General features: G+C 46.8%; 1 protein-coding gene across 1 annotated transcript in view; it reads right to left on the minus strand.

Annotated features, from left to right (window-relative positions):
• TRAM2 (translocation associated membrane protein 2) overlaps positions 1-19,076 on the minus strand; it is a 76,869-nt gene that overhangs the window by 22,471 nt on the left and 35,322 nt on the right. Inside the window, exon 2 of the mRNA XM_008157502.3 lies at positions 11,722-11,785. Coding sequence (XP_008155724.1) covers positions 11,722-11,785 — 64 coding nt within the window. The remainder of the gene's footprint in view (positions 1-11,721; positions 11,786-19,076) is intronic.

Genomic DNA, 19,076 nt, shown 5'->3' on the forward strand with positions numbered 1-19,076 from the left:
TCCACTTTCGCTCTAGCTGGTTTGTCTCAGTGGACAGAGCGTCAGCCCTCGAACTGAAGGGTCCCCATCCCAGTTTTGATTCCGGTCAAGGGCACATTCCTTGCTGGCAGGCTCGTCCCTGGCCCTGGTTTGGGTGCCTGCAGGAGGCAACCAATCGGTTTGTCTCTCTCACATTGATGTTTCTCTCTCTTTCTGTCTCTCCCCCTCCCTTTTCTCTAAAAAATCAATGAGAAAAAAATATCCTCGGGTGAGGATTAACAAACAAACAAACAACAACAACAGAAGGAATATCCACTCTCCTTTAATCTTACTAAGACAAAAACCACAGTTAAAACGGGGATAAATGGTGACAGTCTCAATGGTAGGGGTGCACTAGAGAGGATGCATTGGTTTGACTGTGGAAAACGGCAGAGCATGTGTCCCAAGGGGCTGGGAAGGGGCTTCGGCCACTGTGGCCCCGGGAGGGGTACCAGCCCAGTGTGGCCAGATTCTCGATATTTCAAAAGCAAAGAGGGAGATATTGATGACTAATCCAAAAATTTAAAAATATTGGTGACTAATCCAAAAATTTTAAAAACATGTTATGGACCAACACCAAGCTGGCCAAAGAAAACACATCTGAAGCCAATTTTGACCGCAGGCCACCAATTTGCACTCTCTAGCCTAGATGACCGCTGGCAGCTTTCCAACACCAATATTCTATGAGTCTTCTTCCTACTCCCCCCCTCCCCCCCGGAGTATATCAATATGCCCTGCTGTGGAAATTAATCTAGGTTTGAAAGAGAGCACCTTCAATTTCAATAATGATCTTCCCACTATAGAGGAGTTATCCCATTTGCCATCAAAAGTGACACTGCTTACTTTGCTTATCTCTGATCATAATTTTAAAAGACAGCTAAAAAAAATCAGTAAGAGCCTTGGTCCTTTAGACGACCTCTGTCCCTTTTCCGGAGTAACATTCTTTATTATTATTATTATTTTTAAATTGATTTCAGAGATGAAGGGAGAGGAAGACAGAGATAGAAACATCAATGAGAGATAATCATTGATCAACTGCCTCCTGCACACCCCACACTGGGGATCGAGCCCACAGCCCGGGCATGTGCCCTGACCGGGAATCAAACCACTCCACGCCGGCGGGGTGGGACTGACATTCTCATTGACCTCCTGTTTTGCTTCCTATGACTACAGGATGGTTTTCTGTTTCGTTTGGGGTCACCTGTAAGCGCTTCTCCTGCCTGCCTTGACAGGTTCCGATCTTATCTCGATACCACTGTGCACGTACTGACCTCCTTCCTGTGACCCGAGCTGGTTGGCGGCCACTTGTTGTGTTTTTCATACCTCCTTAGAGTCTAAACCCATGAGGCTGGCTCTGCCTTTGTCTGAAAAACTGGCTGTTTAAACAGCATCAATGCACAAATTAGAGGCTTCTCTCCTGCCCAGTGTCCTCCCTCACCACTGCAAATCTGCGATTGTAAACCACTGCAAATCTGCGATTGTAAAACTTATTTTTGAGTGGTTTCTGTGCTACAGCCAACTCTTGTTTTCACATTATTTCGAATCTTTTACAATATATACATATACACACATGTATACATACATACATATATATGAATCCAAATTTAAGTAGGAAAAAAGCCAACTTAAGCAAAATCAAGGGGCAAATGATTACCTAGGAGGAAATATTTACAATTCAGATCATACACAAAAGGCTAATCTTGCTAATATGTAAACAGCTCCTAGAACTTGAGGATAAAAAGACAGAGAATGGGCAAAGGATATGAACAGATAATTCACAGACAGAAAAAAACACACAGATGGCCCTTATACATTTAAAAAGATGCACAGCCTTATACAGAAGAGAGAAATGCAAATGAAAGCTACAAGGAGATACCATTTTATACCTATCAGATTGGCAAAAATCTGGAGCTTGACAATGCCCTCTTGCTGAGGCTGTAGAGAAACAGGCTCTCTGCTAGTGGGAATGCAAAATGCGCCACCTCGTAGGAAGGGCAACGTGGCAGTTTCCATCGAGATTACAAATGCATCGGCCCTTTTATGCAGAAATTCCACTTCTGGGAGTTGATCTCATTGTTAGTGCCCGCTATGTTCAAATAACATGCGTACAAGGTTATGCACGGCAGCCCTGTGTTAACCAATAAACGAATGGAAACAACCCAAGCTGTGTTCATCTATAGGGGGCCGGTTAAACGAGCCACCGTCATAACACATCGCAGAGTGCGGCTGTGGACCAACAGCGCCAGCGTCACCGTGAGCGCAGATACGTACATTCCTGCAGACCTACCCAGGCCTACTAAACCAGAAGCTCAAAGAGGAGCCCAGGGATCTGTGTTCCCACATCTCCCGGTGCTCCGCGGGCACGCTACATTTAAGCAATGAAGCAAGCTGCTTTACGAAATCAGAGAGAAGTGAAGACCAAGAACAGGTAAAATACACTGGGAGACAGAAGCAAAACGGTGGTTGCTTTGAGGGGGTTACTGACTAGAAGGAGCACCAGGAAGCTGGGAGGCTGTACCTCGATCTAGATGATGGTTAGTTACATGGGCATGCACGTGTGTAAAAATTCATCATGCGGTACTCTTGAGAAACATGTGTGCTTTACTGCACATGTTCTATGTACTTCAGTAAAACTTCGGGAGAAAATGGTGATGCTCCCTGCATAGTGATCTGAAACGATACCCAGAATACATACTTCGTGGAAGAAAAAAGCAAGGTACAGCACATATGATATTCTACTTGTCATGTGAAAAAAGGGGAGAAAAGAAAACGACGGACTTGTTTTTGCAAAAAGAAACACTGGACGGTGCAATGGAAATTCTGAAGGACACACAGGGAATGACGCAACTGCCCACAGGATGGGGTGTCGAAGGGAGAACACGCTAACTTCTCATCCAGATTTTATTTTCTAGTCAAAAATCTTAAAAAAAAAAAAATCTTCAAATTTTTCCTGATTTGTACAAATAGAAATTTAACAGTGCTGTCTTCCCTACTTCGTTGCTGTTTTTTTGTTCTGTTTGGTTTTCCTGTAGTGGCCCAGGCCCAACATGAGAAGGCCTGAAGCTCATGCCTGGAGCGGCCAGTTGCCCCTCATGTGATCCAGGGCCGCTCTGCCTCAGTGACCCTTTCTGAACGGTGGGGATAATACCATCTACCTTTCTCACAAAGCTCTAAGGATAACACAGATAGCGGACTTAGGAACTGTAAAGTAAGTGCTGCATCAATAGATGAGATCAACAGAGAGAACCAGAAGCTAAAGGAACAGAACAGGCACTATCCAGCACACACACCAACACTCCCATCAGGGCTCGTGTAGGGCAATACAGACAACTATAAGCCATTTGCTGAGCACCTGCCCTGTGCCAGGCACTGCAGTGGCCACGTCTTGTGACATCATTTACTCCTCACAGTGATCCTGAGTGTTAGCCCCGTTCACAGACAGTGGCAGCAGTAACTGTGCCCAGGAATCTAATCTCGCCACTGATGGCAGGGACCAAGGCCCACCGTCTCCCAGCCAGGCATCTCTGCTTCCTGACTCCCCTCCAAATCACAGAGTGCATTCATTAAACCCACCCCACTGCCTGCCCGCTCCCAGGGGTGTCAGAGAAAAAAGAGGGACTGGGGACAGGCACTGGGCACACAGTAGCATTCTGCCCTCCCCCGTGGCCCCGTCTCCCCGGGCAGCCAGGCCACATCCGCTCTGACCTCCCAACCTGGACGACGTGGCCAGTGGCCTCTGAATGACAAGCACCACTGTGGTTTTCACATACACACTGTTAGGGGTTGAACTGTGGTTCCCTCCGTCCGACAAAGAACAAGACAAAAGGAAGTCCGGTACCTCGGATATGGCCTTACTTGGAGACAGGTCATCAAGTTAAAATAAGGTCTTTAGAGAGGGCCCTAATCCAACACAACCGGTGTCTTTATAAAAGGGGGAAATTTGGACACAGAGACAGACACACTTAGAGGGAAGACAGCCATTCCCAAGCCAAGGAGAAAGGCCTGGCACCGCTCCTTCCCTCACAGCTCTCAAAGGAACCAACCCTGCCAACCCCTTGATTTTGGACTTCCAGCCTCCATAAACATGGGACAGTAGATTTCTGTAGTTGAAGACCCTCTTCTGTCATGGCAGCCCCAGCAAATTCACACACACACATAACCAATCCCCTGTTCCGCCCCTTTCAGGCTGTTCAGAGAATTAAAGATACAGCTGAGGAATCTTCAAAGTTACCATTTTAACCCCACATTAAATGAACGAAATGTATTTCCTACAGTTTAAAAGGAAGACAAGTATATTTTTATGATGCAAAAAGATATAGCAAAAGTAAGAGAAGCATTAAAAAGAATTTAGAAATAAAAGTGCCTCGCTTCTGAATTGTTTTCTTGAAGTACCATTCCTTTGTAAGAGGTTTTAAACCTCCCTTTGGCATTCAGAAAAAAAAAATAAATTACAACTCCTAGGAGCCAGGCACATACTCAGCCTCCACTGCAGTTTACACACCTGAGGCTTCTACACACAGTCGGCCTGGGCAGACCATGCCTACAGCTGGGGAAGGTGTGAATTTTGTTTTTTAATCAAGAAAGTCATAAAGAAAAAAATAATTTCTGAAGATCATATACCAAACAAGTCTAAAATTATGTATGTTTTTTTTTTTAACTTGGATAAAAGTAATATAAACAGCCCATTGCTAAATTAAGGACAAAAATTATTTCAGAAAAAAACAACTGAGTAAGAAAAATTGTCCTACCTAGATAGAAGAAAAGGGATGATCGGGGGGGATGGGAATGGGAAGAAGTAAGAATGTGGGTGGGGTCCAGGTCAGAGGGGTGTGAGGGAAGGGAAGGAGCAGAGGCAACCGAGGCCACAGGTCAAAGATGTCGCCACCGGGCTTCTGGTCCTGTCCCAGCACTTGGGTCTGGTTAACCATGAGCCACAATAACTCAGTGGTTCTCCCTTCTCAAACCTCTGGAAGTTCCACGCTGAACGGGATAAACTCTCTGGGCTGTAACAGGGAACTGGACAGAATCAAGGCTGCAAGCCGTGACTTCTGAGGTGCTGGCTACACGAACAGAGATGTGTTCACTTCGTGAAAAGTCGTGGAGCTGACCTCTCAGGGCTTGTCCCCTTTTCCGCACAATTGCTAGACTTAAGTAATAAGTGCTGTGGTTGTGCTCCACCCACCAAATTCACATGTTGGCATCCTAGTGCCAATGTAATGGTGTTAGAGGTAGGTCCTTTGGGAGGCACATGGGCCATGGGGTGGAGTCCTGGTGAATGGGATTAGTACCCTCATAAGAGGCCCCATGGAGCTCCTGGCCCCCTCCACCATGTGAGGATAGAACAAGAAGCCTGTGATCTGAAAGAGAGCCCCACCTAACCACGCTGGCACCCTCTCAGACGTCCAGCCCCCAGAACTGCAAGAAATAATTTTGTTGTTCATCAGCCATCCAGTCTGTGGCTTTGCATTATAGCAGGCTGAATGCACTAAGACAGTAAGTTTACTGAACACAAAGCATCAAGTCCAGAGCTGCTGGGAGTCCTGGATCCGAGGCTCCCACTCTTTCTCAGAGGGCCTCCAGTAATGCAGGCCTGTGCTTTCTCTTATTTGTAGACAGGACTTGGGGCCAAAGGGCATCTTGGTGGCTGTTTGGCCTGAGAGACCAGGGCAGAGCCAGATCTCTGCCTCCCTGATTGGGTTTCCCCTCTGCCCACCAGCCTATCTGGCAAACCCAACCTTCCCACAGCTTCCCTGGGGACTGGTGCTGCAGGAGGTGTGAGCAGCCCAGCCTGTCCCCTGCCTCACGGTGCATCCTTGGGACTGTCAATCAATGCTCCGCACCTCAGTTCCCTTTGCTGTAAAAGGATCAGGCCAGTCTATGCGAGTCTCAAGTCTCCTCCAGCCGGACAGGCCACGGGTCTGGGTTGGGTAGTGTCGTCTGTCATCAAGTGAGGCTTCCACCTCCGGGGTCACTGTTGCCCACCTGTTCTTCCTTTTTTGTCCCTCACAAGCTCATCTTACAAAGAGGGGCTCAGTTGGATATGTGATGTCAATCTTTCAAGTACATGATACAAGCACAAGACAAGACTAATTCCTGCCAGCCAGCACAGGGGACAAAGCCACACTCTGGGCCTTGGACAAAGGCCTTCGGCTGAATGAGGCTTTAAAACCATCTGTCTGAGGTTGTTTTACGGGGCAGTATGTCTCATCCTAGAAGGAGCTGTGAGAACAATGGCCAAGCTAGGTACGGTGGTTACCGGGCTTTCATCTCTAGCTACACAATGCCACACAGCAGCTGGTGGCTATAAAGCCCATTGGGACCAACAGAGCCAGGGAGGGGTCCTTGTCACCTTTCATTCCTGAAAAACAAACCCTCCCCTGGAAGAGGTCCCCACCCTCATCCTTCTGTTCTACATGTGCAGCGCAGGCAGGTCAGGAATGCCAGAGCCTCCACGACTCCTACCCGCACTGCCTTGCAGGCATGTCTGTGACTTCTGGTGAGGGTTTGCAGCCCCAGCCTGAAACCACACCCACCCAGTGATTCCCCCTCCTCCCCTCACCCCTAGACCAAACACAGAAACACCAAGATTCAAAGAGAACAGAGAGATGCAAATGAGTCACAGGATTTGGTGGGTTGCCCTGTCATACCTTTGGGGTGGAAGATGGGGTCAATTGAAAGCCTATTGGAGCTTTGTGCACAGGACGCTTAGAGCACTGCCTCTCAGGCTTGAACCAGAATGGCCGAGGACTCGTTACAGGGAAGTTCTGACACAGCACGTCTGAGGTGGGGCCTGAGAGGCTGAGTTTCTAACAAGTGCCCAGGGGAGGCCTGTAGAGTGGGTCTGGGAACAATGTGAGTGGCATGTGTTTGGGAGGCCTCCTAGGGCTTCCGTCTTCAGGAAACACGGGTTGAGGCAGGGACTGTCACCTTTAATTTTGCAGATGAGAGATGGAGACCCAGATGTTAAGTGGTTTGCCCAAGACCAATCAGCGTATCAGTGGCACAATGCCAAGCAACCTTGTAAACACTTAGCCTGCTTGAAGTCACCTGGTCTATGTCAGAAGGGCGGCCAGGCAGGCCTTGAGTCCGTCTGCGCGAAGACTCGAACCTCTGGTCTTTGCTGACCTTTTACAGGCTATAGGTTGCTTGCCATAATACCAGATGCTGTGTGATATTTTAATCAGAAAGAAGACTCGATGTCTAATGGCAAGACCAGAAACCTGACATTTTAGTCCCTGCCAGAGCTGAGCAGGGTGTATGGCAGGCAGACAAAATACAGGACAGCCAGTGAAACTTCAGTTTCACATAAGGAATTATTTTCTAGTGTAATTATGTCCCATGCATAATTTGAGATATACTTACAATAAAAGAAAGTATTTGTTGTTTATCTGAAATTCAAATTTAACTGGTGATCTTGGATTTTTATTTCCTAAGTCTGGCAACCCTAACAGGGCTGCAAGTGGGAATAAGGAGAATAGGAATTTGGTAACAAGGAACATTTCCTGCTTCATTACTGCTGACCTTAAAGAAAACCGCGAGGATGCTGGTGTGGCAGGCGCCTCACCAGGAGGCACAGCTATTACTGCCACAACTGTGCCAGCTCCCCCTTCAGTCATCTCTCTGAATGGAGGGTCTCTGCATTTATAGCTGCTGTTTTGAGTTGAATTGTGTCCCCAAAAGATTCATATGTTGAAGCCCTACCACCCCAGCATCCCAGAACGTGACCTAATATGGAAAGAGGGTTGTTGCTGAAGTCGTCAGTTGAGATGAGGTCACAGGGGAGCAGAATGGGCTCTGGATCCAATGTGACTGATGTCCTTGCATAGGGGAACTTTGGACATAGAGACCAACGTGCATGCAGAGGGAAGGCCACGTGAAGATTGGCCTCGTGCTGCCACAAGCCACGCAACTACCAGAAGCCAGGACCGCAGCCTGGACAGACCCTTCCCTAAAGCCTGCAAGCGAGCGTGGCCCTGCTGACTTTGATCTTGGATTCCCAGCCTCCAGAGCTGTGAGACAATATATTTCTGCTGTTTTAGACACTCAGTTTGTGGTACTTGGGTGACGGCAGCCTTATAAACAAATGCTGGGAGGTGGGAAGAAGACAGGAGAGGAGGAGAGGGAACAAAACCCAACAAGCAGGAGAGGTCCTCGACATCACCATGGGCTATTCTCCACAGAGCGTGAGAGCCTCAGCCGAGTGCGGAAAGCTGTGTATGAAAACTCACCGCCACGCTAAAACTCAAGCTCTAAACATCGAGTTGAACCAGTTACATGTTATATAAATGAGAAACATGAGAGATCACAATTCACCCCGTTACACAAAGCACGTTGGCCTTAGAGAGATATGGGGGGAGGGTTTTAAAATTCGCAACCTCAACAGACCAGTTACTGTGAACAGGTTTTTTCCCACGAGAAGTCTGCTTTCCTCCGGTACATACAAACCAAACATTACTGGGTTGGTGTCTAAAGAGCTCAAGAAACAAAACTAAGCAGGTTGTTCTGATTTCATTGTCTCTCTTGATTATTTGCTGGTCATATTTCAAATGGCCCCAAATGGCAAGATTTAAACAAAAGATAGACTATTTAACAATACTTCATCCTCCCTTTCTACAGTAACTGAAAACTCCTCAATTCAGTATACATTTTAATGTATCTTCACCTTTCCCCAGGCCTTGTAGCCTGGAGGAGGACTCAGCAGACCCACCCCTAGAAAAATGCCACACCTCGCTGGCTCCAGTCACACGGGCCTTCATTTACTGAATGTGCCAAGGTATTTGTTTCACTCCTGAGGCCTTTGCACATACTGAGCCCTCAGCCTGGAATGTACTTTCTTCTACACAGACCCGCCTCCCTATACCCTCAGCACAACTCCCTACACACGCAGCTCAGACGTCAACTCTCAGAAACATCTTCCATCATCACCCTTTATTTTTCCTGACCATGTAACCTTGAGTATTTCCTTCTCCACCCTTATTGCGGCTATAATTATTTGTTGTTCGCTTGTATATTATCGATCCCTCCCTAACCAAATGGTAAGCTCCGTGAGTCAGAGAGCAGATGTGTTTTACACATTACACCCAGGGCCTGGTACACAGGAGGCACACAAATATGTGTCTGGTTTGATCAGTTAATTATTTAAAACAAACAAATGAAGGTATAATATGACCAATACTGGCACACGCCCAAAACACGGTGGGATGCCCTAACGGGTTTGGCTCAGTGGATAGAGCGTCGGCCTGTGGACTAAAGGGTCCCAGGTTCGATTCTGGTCAAGGGCATGTACCTTGGTTGCAGGCACATACCCAGGAGAGAGTGTGCAGGAGGCAGCTGATCGATGTTTCTCTCTCATCGATGTTTCTAACTCTCTATCCCTCTCCCTTCCTCTCTGTAAAAAATCAATAAAATATATATATTTTTAAAAACCCACACAAAAAACACAGTGGGATGCCCTCTATGCTCAGAGGCTCTGAGTTCAACCCTGGAGCATAAAGTCTACACTTCTCATCCTGGCTGTGAAAGGGATGCGTGTCAGGTATCACTTGTCTGCTAATTTCTCTGAGAAAGTTTTCAAACTTAAAAACCAACCCTCTGATTGTGATCTGGTTTTACAAACAGATAAAGGCTTGCCTGGGTCACACGCACATGAGATGCTGTGGTCCCCACTCTCTCACGTTAAATTCATAAAGCTGTGTGGGGTCATGATCTGGTGTCCTATGTAAATTGACTTTAGGGTGAAATGTAATGAAAACATTTGATAACTGAATATCTCTTTATAAATTAATAAACTGGCATTCTCACACAAAAAAAGCCTTATATTTACAAAAAAACTTAGGATTTATGGGTTCTAAGAATTAGATGGCAGAGGATATTTTGGCTATACATATATAAAACCTTTAAAATGTACAAACTACTTGACCCAGAAATTCCAGTAATAGGAATTTATCCTTAGAAAATAATCATGAAAAATGAAGAAAATAACCATGAATACATGCAAAAATTTAGCCACAAGAATTTTACTACAGCACTGTTTACAATAAAAACTAGAAACTTAAATATCCAATAGTATGAGATAGAATAGATAACTTGTGGTAATCCCTATTAAAAAAATACTTTATAGCTTTTCAAAATGTCTTACTGAGTGGAATAACAATTAATGGCATGGAAAAAAAGGGTCACAGCATGCTAACAGTAAAAGAAGCAGGTCATGAATCCACACTCTTAAAATGTAAACTGCAGCCGAAACCGGTTTGGCTCAGTGGATAGAGCGTCAGCCTGCAGACTGAAAGGTCCTAGGTTCGATTCCGGTCAAGGGCATGTACCTTGGTTGCGGGCATATCCCCAGTAGGGGGTGTGCACGAGACAGCTGATCGATGTTTCTCTCACATCGATGTTTCTAACTCTCTATCTCTCTCCCTTCCTCTCTGTAAGAAATCAATAAAATAAAAAAAAAAAAATGTAAACTGCAGTTTTGACTGGGTGGTGGGGTCATCTGTGATTTTTTCCCTTCTTGTGTTTATCTGTATTTTGTAAATTTCTCCCAAAAGACATGCAGCAATCATGTAAATATATTTTGGAAAAACGTTTATTTAAAATTAAATTTTAAGCAGTCACAAAAGGACAAATACTATATGGTTCGACTTATATGAGGCACCTCAAATAGTCAAATTCACAGAGACAGAAAGGAGAGTGGTGGTTGCCGGGGTGAGGACTGTGAGTTATTATTTAACAGTTGCAAAGTTTCAGTTTTGCAAGATGAAGAGTTCTAAAGATGGATGGTGGTGATGACTGTAAAACACCATGAATGTACTTAAAGCCACTGAACTGTACACTTAAAAAAATGGTTAAGACAGTTAAATTTTACCTTATCTGTATTTCACCACAATTTTTAGAAACTTAAAAGTCAGTAAATAATAAGTTGAACTAGGTCTAGAGGTATCCTAGTTACTAGGATTTTAACTAGGAGGAAGAGCTAGGAGGAAGAAGCCTGACTTTGACCTTGGACTGCATGGCACTGAGCAAGAGAGTCCACTGTGCCCACCAGGGCTGGCATGCGCCTTGGGATGGGCAGGCATCTGCCTGGTTCCCTGTCTACTGGGGCTGGCCATGGAGTATCTTGTCTCTTCTCTCATGAGCATGGAGTCTATGTCCTCACTTGCCAGCATCCCTTAGTTGATTCTCATAAGAAGGAACTGATTTGGCTGCCCCAGAAGCATGGCTTCCCCAGGGCCTGGCTGCAGAGACTGCAGGAGGTAGGCAAGCCCAGTAAAGATTTGAAGCAACATCCCCCGTAGGCCATGGGTTAAGGGATTTGCCCCCAAAGCCCTTTATCTAGGTGTCAGTGGAGCCAGGCAAAGAAAGGAATCTCACCTTAAAGTCCAGACAACTCAACTCTCTACTACAGAGTGAAGAGGAGAAAATTAGATTCAGCTAACAAAAACTCTTTATCATCAAGAGGGCACCCAGCGCTTGGCAATGAGAAAGGAGCGTGCCTGGTTCCTGGTGCTGAGACCTGAGAGCCCCACCTGCAGAGCCGTGGTGAGGGCTGAATGTGGCTGCAGCTGTATCTTTAACAGACCTAGGATGTTGGATGCTGAGGTTAACAATCTGAAAGGACCATACATGTACACAGGAAAAGGAAGTTACGCGAGAACTTCAGAGTTAGCAGGACCAGAGAAAGACGGAGACTAGTGCTTTGCTTACCTGCTGTAGGCACGCTAACATTATACTGAGGTAAAATAAATAGGAAGGCAGTCTTGGCAGTGACCTGTAAAATAAAGAAAAAGAATTCCAATTTAGTCTCTTGGTCACATCAAAAGAGTCATGTGGAGCCTGCGACCAGCCCCCAGGGCCCAGCCCTTTTCCTTCTCAGACCACAGGCCTCTCCAATGAAGGGTTTTACCTAATGCACAGTTAGCACTGGCTTTTTTCCTCTTCCATTCAATGACAGCCCTCCTAATACCTGCACTAAAAACAAACAAAGCAATCCTGGGCCCTGTGTGGTATCTAGACTTGTACTCACTGCAGATGGAATGAAATGAGCTGTGCTTGGCCAGCTGACAGCTCACAAGCTAAGGGTACAAATCTGTCTGCCATTCTTTCATCCATTCAAGAATCCATTCATTCATTCATTCAATTAGTGTTGGGTACCCTGCATTGTGGAAGACGGAAACTAATAGAAGATGAGGTCCCAGCCTCCCCAAGCATGTTAACTACATAGCGGACAGCAGCCCGGAGTACACACCTGAGCATCAGAAGCATCTGCCCTGCTGTGGGGCATGGGGCAAGGCATAACACCCCACTCTCTGGTTTGTTTATTTCAAAAGCTGCCTTTAAAATCTCAGTGGTGCTGTGAAAAAGAAACTCTGGTTGCCACCTGGCAAATCAGTGCTCTGGCAATTTAGCCTGCAGGGGAGAGATGATCCAATGTGAGGATTTGAAGCTTGGACTTGAGAACCGGCTGCCTGAGCTCCAATCTGCCCCAGCCATTTGCTGGCTGTGTAACCACAGCGAGTCATCGGACACCGCGAGCCTCCCTTCCCCTGCCTGTAAGATGAAGGAATCTGTAGCACCCCTGCTGCTCTGTCTACAGCTCCCCAGATGTTTCTGAGGTGCCGCTGGGGCGAGAAGCACCACCCACACTGTCCTGGAGCACGTGGGAGGCCAGGGGAGGAGGCGAGACCCAGGCCTGTCCCAGGAGGCCTCCGGAGACACCTCATCAATGAAGAGTTACTGCTTCTCCTCTAAACAAAAGTGTCTAAAGGGTGCACCATGGGTGTGGGGGAAACACTGGGTGTAGCAAAAACAGCACGGGAAGCAGAAATGATGCATCACAGCCCATCGGTGCATCACTGGGACTCCTGGCTGCCCAGACGCAGGCTCTGTCCTCGGCCTTCTCTGTCTATTGAAGAACAAGACTCTCCCCACCCACCAGCCCCGATTCTCTCCAGGGTGTCATCTGTCTTTGTGTGCACTGAGGCAGGAGCCTCCTCGTGGGTGCTATTGTCGTGGACATGTTCTGTCAAGCTCGCAGGGAAAAGTCCAATCAGACGAGGGGTGGGATGGCACTCTGGGAAACAGAAAGCACTATCCGTATATACAGGCGTTTCCTACCCCCACCCCAAATCTCATTACTGCTGCCCCGAGGCCTCCCTTCTGGTCCAAGCACCTCCACTTCTTTAGAACAGATGTATGTTACGTGTATTTCAGCAAAAACTACTACTCACTCTTTTCTTTGGGAGATTTTTGTCCCCCTCACTTTGTATCCCACCCCCAAGAAAATCTCATTCATCCTTTTTTTTTTTCTTTTCAGAGAGGAAGAGAGAGGCAGAGAGAGATAGAAACATCAATGATGAGAGAGAGAGAGTCATCGATCGGCTGCCTCCTGCACACCCCACTGGGGATCGAGCCGGGCCATAAGCCCTGACCAGAATCAAACGGGTAACCTCTTGGTTCCTGGGTCAACACCCAGCTGGGCTCATTCATCTTCGTAACCCAGTTCAACCGTAACCCCTGGAAGCCTTCACTGCCTGCAACAGGGTGAGTCTCCTTCTTCAGGAAGTGCTCTGTGGCATGCACCACTGGGCATCACCTCCTGCACTCCGTTATCATTCTCAGTGGCACTCCGTGAGGCAGGGGCTGTGCCATCTCACCTGTCCCCATACCCTTCTCAAGTAACCAACCGCATGCACACAGTAGGTGCTCAGTCACTGCTCACTGAATTGGATAAAAAATCAGAAGCTGAGTCTGTGCCGGCCTGCTTCACTCGACTATATTTGTTTCCCCCATGCTGTCACTCAAGCTGTCCTTGGTCACCTGTCACACACAGCCTTCTCCTGGAGAGCCGTCTAGCTGATAAACACCTGCACCTCACTGCGGCCGCCACCCCAGCCGTGTGGTCTCTCCCCAGCTGCACTCTGCTCACACTGGTCACCCCTGGCCTGTCTACCTGTCCATCTGTCTGCCAGGACTCCTTGGAGGGTAAACCTGGTCTTCTCAGGCTGAAACCCCTGTGAGGGGAGATCAGAGCAAGCTGGACAAAACGAGAGAAAGGAAGAAGAGGGGAGAAGGGCAAGTAGGCGGGCAAGAAAAAAATACCTAACACTCTCCATGCCCTGGGCGCCGATCTCTCACTCAGTTTCATGCAGGAAAGACACACATCTTTGAGGTGCTGGAGTAGAGTGGAGTGGACCTCGTGGGGTCTGCTCACCAGCATCCATCCCCCTTCTTGATGGCATCAGGGTTTCCTGAGGAAACCCCTCTCCCCTGCTGTGAGAGCGGGGTGTGTGGGGCCACTCTGGTCACCACATTCCTCCTGGAAGAATGAAGGGGCCAGAGCCTCTCCCCAGGGCAGGAGACCAGCCAATCAGACTCCTCTCCTGGGCTCTGAACCTTGAGCAATAATGAAGAAAGCGCTGGTCAGCGTTGTGTGCCTACCCAGATTGCTCTGCTGTGGCTCCCACAGCCGTGCTGCTGGAGCGCCCCAGACCCCCATCAACCATGTGGACTGCTGATTGAACCGATATGGTGTGTGGGATGATGCTCCAACCAACCGAGCCACCTGGCCAGGGATGAATTGTTTCACTTTTTAAGAGGATGTGTATTTTTTTTTAAGATGAAATAAACATTTACTTAAAACACAGATTAAATGAATTCTATGGGAGACACAGAAAAGGTTCTGAGACAGAGACTGGGCAGAGCAGTCTGCTTTGAGGGGGTGAGGAGGGACAGGCCCTGCGTGCGAGCTGCTCAGACTTGGCTGCACATTAGAGTGCTCTGGGGAGCCTGCCGTCGTGCTGATGCCCCGAAGGGTCCGGCTTAATTGGTTGGGGGCGTCCCAGGCCTAGAGATCTTAAAAGCTCCCCCAGGGATTCAAATGTGCAGTCGGGGCTGAATGCCCGCTCTCTACACATGGAATCATAATGTGTCTTAGAAATGGACTCTGGTCAACGGAAGGGAGTTCTCTGGAGGGTTCACGGTGTGCATGTAGGCAACCAATAGATGTTTCTCTCTCACATCAAAGTTTCTCGCCCCCCTCAAAATCAATGAAAACAGTCCTGGCCGAGATGCTCAGTGGTTAGAGCATCGGCCCGCACACCAAAGGGTATTGGCTTCAATTCCCAGTCAAGGGCATGTACCCCACTAAGGTGCATGTGGGAGGCAACCAATCTAGTCTCTCTCACAAGATGTTTCTCTCTCTCTCTTTCTCTCTCTCTCTCTCTCTCTCTCTCTCTCTCTCTCTCTCCCCTTCCACTCTCTCTCTCTAAAAAAAAAAAAAAATCCTCATGTGAGGATTTAAAAAAAAAAGTGAAACAATTCATAAATATGTAAAGAAAAACCTAATATTCACTCTACATTCTTTGATTTCCTTCCTTTCCCCAGCCCATATTCATGTCTCCCTCCACATGTTTGGGGCAATCTCTGAGAGCTTTTCCTATGCATTTATTTATCCTTTTGAGATTTATTTCATTTTATTTTGACATCACAGCTTCAACTGTGACTACACAACATAACCCAAGGAATTAAAGGCTAAAAAAATTTTTACAAAGCTACAACTTATTAAATATTTAAATCTCCCTTTTAGCACGTGGTTGTTGCAGTGTCAGAGACCCAGGTACAGATCTGTCACGTACATGACAGTATTCAAAGTACAGTCACATGGAAAATGTGTAGGCCCACCTGTTGTTTACTAACGCCAACATGTAAATGAGTGGCTATATAATAACATCTTTGTCATACATACTAGTGCTTTTCATTACTACTCACCACAGGGTTACCCCTAATGCCTAATATTGAAAAGCTCAGCCAACTAAAACAGGCCCTCTGTGAGAGTGTATAGAAATGGATGGAGTCCGCTATTCCAACGATCGAAAGAAGAATCCCGCTTTTTCTTTAAAGGAAGACAGACATTTGTTATACGGGCTGTATATACATTCTGCACAGTCCTGCACAGACAGCCAACTTTGGCATTCACAGTAGTTCCGTTCCAGGAAGTCACTGTGAACACTGAATGAGCAAACACTGCCCCATGGCTCCTAGGGGAAACCAGGGTTAGGCTCCTGCCAGTCTCTGGTCACACTTCCCTGAGTGGATCAATGCGCAGCCGTGCTTTGGGTGTGTCTCTGTTTTAAGGTGCTGCACTGAATACACACTGTCGAACCGTGAACACTCAACTCATGGCAACAGCGCTGTAACTGACGCCTGAAGGATGCTTGCTAACACATGTGTTCTCTGTAAGATACATCACAGCCATGTGCTTAGGAACACAAGACAGCACTTCAGTACCAGGTGTGAGGGCCGTTTTAAACAGCAAACTCACCAACAGAAAGCGCAGAAATGCGCGTGCACGCGCGCGCACACACACACACACACAAAGTGGCACTAAATGGACCACAAAAAGGACACTTACTAACGGGAGAGCTGAGGCAAGAAGGCAGAGCGTCATCTTGCTGGACCTTGGCTATGAACGTGTGCATCGAGTGACTACTTTTCACTGCTCTATGCATGTCCATGAGAGACCCCAAAATCACTGGGCGTGTTGGTTTGGGAGTTACAAAATTTAGGGAAGAGGAACCCTGGGAGACACCTGATCTGCAAAAAGTGAGGATCAAATGCATTGGGGCCAAGCTTTCTTCCTTTCTAACACCTTTACGGTGGTATAATTTACACACCATAAAGTTCACCCATTGTGAGTACACAGCTTCAGGGGATGTATCTTTACTAGTTTTGAAACTCTCTCTTCACTAGAATATAAGTTTTAAGAAAGTAAGAATCTTACTTGCCTTGGTTAGCTTCAATCACAGCCTGAAACAGGGCCTAGTCCATGGCCAGCACTCAGCAAGCACTTGTTAACTGAAGAGAGCGATTAAGTAACAAAGCCAGGAGTGTGTTCACTCTCCTGACCCTCAGCCCACTTACACGCCTGTGCATGTCCTCTCTCCCTCTCCCTGGGCTCCATACCTGTGTTGAGCATATAGTAGGTATCTCAACAATATGTGTTTATTTTCAATCCTCACTGAAGGGTATTATTTTATTTATTTTCAAGAGAGGAAGAGAGAGAGAGAAACATCAGAGAGAGAGAGAAACATCAAAGTGAGAGAAACATTAATCGGTTGCCTCCATACTCGCCCCAACCAGGGATTGAACCCGCAACCTAGGTATGGTGCACGGGACGACTCTCCAACCAACTGAGCCTCCCGGTCAGGGCTCAATAATACATATTTGATGAACTAATACCACAAGCAACTATAGTACTTAGTAAACGCAGATGAATGGTTAACACATGTTTTCTTAACATGATCCTGAGAGAAGAGGATCGAAGACTCTGATTAAGGCAAAAGTACTAGATTCCAGTATTTTTCCAGCCCTACCCCTGGTAGTAGCAGCAGAAACCATTTCCAACTGTGCATCTTTCTTTGTAGGAGCCGTGCCTGCTCCATTTCACTATGTCTCAGAGCAAGATGCTGTCAGCTCCCATGTTTTACAGATGAAGAAGCTAAACCTGGGGTAGAGAGAGGTGAACTGGCTTACTAAGACCTCACAATTTTACAATATTCAATTTGATTTTTTTTAAAGTTTGTTCCAAAAATAAACATAGGATACATACAGCACAGCATATAAAATTGAACGGCAAAATAAAAGAGGCAGGAGAGGACCAAAAATATATATGAAGGCAAAGAGAAGAAGCAAGGAATAAGATTGGCTCATTGGCTAAGGTGGCCAGGAAGTTGCCTCTAAGCTGTCTGGAAGCCACCTGAAGGAGGAGGGAGTGACCAGCTCCCGGATTCACTATGTCCATTAGTTAAAAAAACAAAAAGATTATCAGAAAAAGCAACACTACTTTTCCAGCATAAATCCACTCTCTGTGCTTTAAAAGGCCCTTTGCACCCCAGAAATTCACTCCATAACCCTCTCCCAACCTCAGACCAGGGACAAAGCACTGAATAAGCTCCTCTCTGCACGCACAGAGGGCTGAGAAACAGAAGCCTATTAAAAATGTCATTCCAATTATTTCCCACCCCTCTAAGGCTGTTTATAGGAAACATTATTGAGTTTAATAGCATTTTAAATGCCAGACTCAGTGGGTGAAAGGTTAAAAGTGACAATGTGCTAATACACTAATGCAAAGGGAGAGCACTAAATCATGTAGAAGGGGCCACCTCTCTCTCTCTCTCTCTCCTCTCTCTCTCTCTCTCTCTCTCTCTCTCTCACACACACACACACACACACACACACACACACACACACACACACAGCTTCACTGAACTTTTAACTAAAACAGGGCATCCAGCACAAAGGCAGTGACACTGAGCATGCTTGTATAGCCATAACACTGTGTTCTGTTAGGAGTGCATGCATCTGAGCTCTTGCTACAGGAGAGCAAGGATGCATTGAAACAGCGGCTTTCAGCAAAGCGTGGTGAACTTGGACTCCAGGCCCAGTTCAGCTGCAGGGCACCTGGGTGACCTAAGGCAAGTATTGTACTGCTCTGGACCTGTTTTTTCATCCATTAACAACAACTACAATCACGGCAGTTAACGTTATCAAGTGCTCACACGGTGCGAGGCATGGCTCTGAGTGCTTTATATAAATTGTCCCATGTAGCTCTCACAGTGACCCTACACGGTAGGTACTAACATCCCACTACAGATACATGGGAAGGACAAGGCCAACCGGAGTGGTCAGAATGGATGTCCTTAAAGGGCCTCTTCAGCCTCAGCTGCAAAAGGCTCTCATTCCATTTATTTGTCAACACCTAAAACACAGCCTTCCTCAGAGGTCTTCCCAAGAGTTTAAACTGCTACTGCTTCACCTTGTGAAGAGGAGGTCTGGTATCACCTACGTCTGACAGACGGAGAAAGTAAGTCAACCACCGCCTGTGTTAACCACCAGCCCGCCAGCCACGGACACTGCGCACACCTAGGGTTCCAATGCCCCATCTGTTCTCTCTCCACTGCAAGGTGATACCTGGGCACCAAAGAGAAAAGATAAGAACGGCGATGAAGGCAGTCTCATCGCTTTCCTTTGAGATCGTATCCAATCCTTTGGTTTGGTTTATT

Source organism: Eptesicus fuscus, chromosome 10 (assembly GCF_027574615.1).
Source record: "Eptesicus fuscus isolate TK198812 chromosome 10, DD_ASM_mEF_20220401, whole genome shotgun sequence".
Taxonomy (NCBI): Eukaryota; Metazoa; Chordata; class Mammalia; order Chiroptera; family Vespertilionidae; genus Eptesicus; species Eptesicus fuscus.